The following is a 1,049-nucleotide window of genomic DNA, read 5'->3' on the forward strand; positions in this document are numbered from 1 at the left end:
GAAAATTTTTCTTTTGAAGCTGATTTTGATGTTGTAGAGGAGTATAAGACACAGAAATTGTTCTTAGCTAGTCTTTAGTCAGAATACGAGATCTAAAATTTTTATTTTATTCCAAAATAAAATACAGAGAAAGAGATTTAGAAATAGTCATTCTTATTTTATATTTTTATTTGATGGATCTTTCACTCCGAGCACCATGTTCATTTTGTTGTATTTAAACCCAAAACAATCGTAGTCCTTGAGCTTGCATTGCAATGAGGAGAGGCTAAACACAAAGCAAGCCAAACAGTTCACATGCTTTCCATTAGCCCCAAGAAGAACACACCATGGCAAGGATGAAGGAATTGTCGGTGATGGTTGAACTGTCAGCAAGGAGAGCCTAACCAGTGTACAAGTGGGACGCTTGAGCATCAGCCACCGGGTTATGGATCGCTAGAGAGGGAGAGAGTAATTGAGCGCTACTACTGTCTGAATAAAAAGGACAGCGAAACAAGAGAACACTTAGAACTTTACCTTTGTTGCCACTGACGATAGCGGTTGGTGGTCCTGATGCCCTTTTTCCTTATTAAACGATTCAATTGGATTAGGGTTTAAGATTCATTTTCAGAAATATTGTTGCACATTAGTAAATAGAGAAAAATAAATTGGGACAAATCTATAAATATTTAATAGTGTATGTGGGATATTAAATCCAATATTAAAACTATGTAATTTAATTTGTTTTGACAGGTATGTGGGATTGGGAGATTCAGAAGATGACATGCAAGTTTTCTACTATTTTGTTAAGTCAGAAAATGATCCTAAAAATGACCCTCTTTTGCTTTGGTTAACTGGTGGACCTGGCTGTTCTTCAATTTCAGGCTTTGTCTTCCAAATAGGTAATGTTAAAAATTTAAATTGCCAACTTTGGTAGTAATTAACTAAGTATCAATTTTCTACACTAGCAGAAAAAACATTGTCCATTTATATTACGTCTACCACCCTAGAAACTTACCTTCCTTGGTTTTTAATTTATTTTTTAATTAAAAAATACATAAAAATATCTATTG

At 34.0% G+C, this 1,049-nt stretch overlaps 1 protein-coding gene across 1 annotated transcript in view; it reads left to right on the forward strand.

Moving 5' to 3' along the window:
• LOC107475055 (serine carboxypeptidase-like 11) overlaps positions 1-1,049 on the forward strand; it is a gene marked incomplete in the record, with an annotated part of 10,121 nt that overhangs the window by 388 nt on the left and 8,684 nt on the right. The window contains 1 exon segment of the mRNA XM_021135586.2: positions 730-878. Coding sequence (XP_020991245.1) covers positions 730-878 — 149 coding nt within the window.

This window comes from Arachis duranensis, chromosome 2 (genome assembly GCF_000817695.3).
Source record: "Arachis duranensis cultivar V14167 chromosome 2, aradu.V14167.gnm2.J7QH, whole genome shotgun sequence".
NCBI lineage: Eukaryota > Viridiplantae > Streptophyta > Magnoliopsida > Fabales > Fabaceae > Arachis > Arachis duranensis.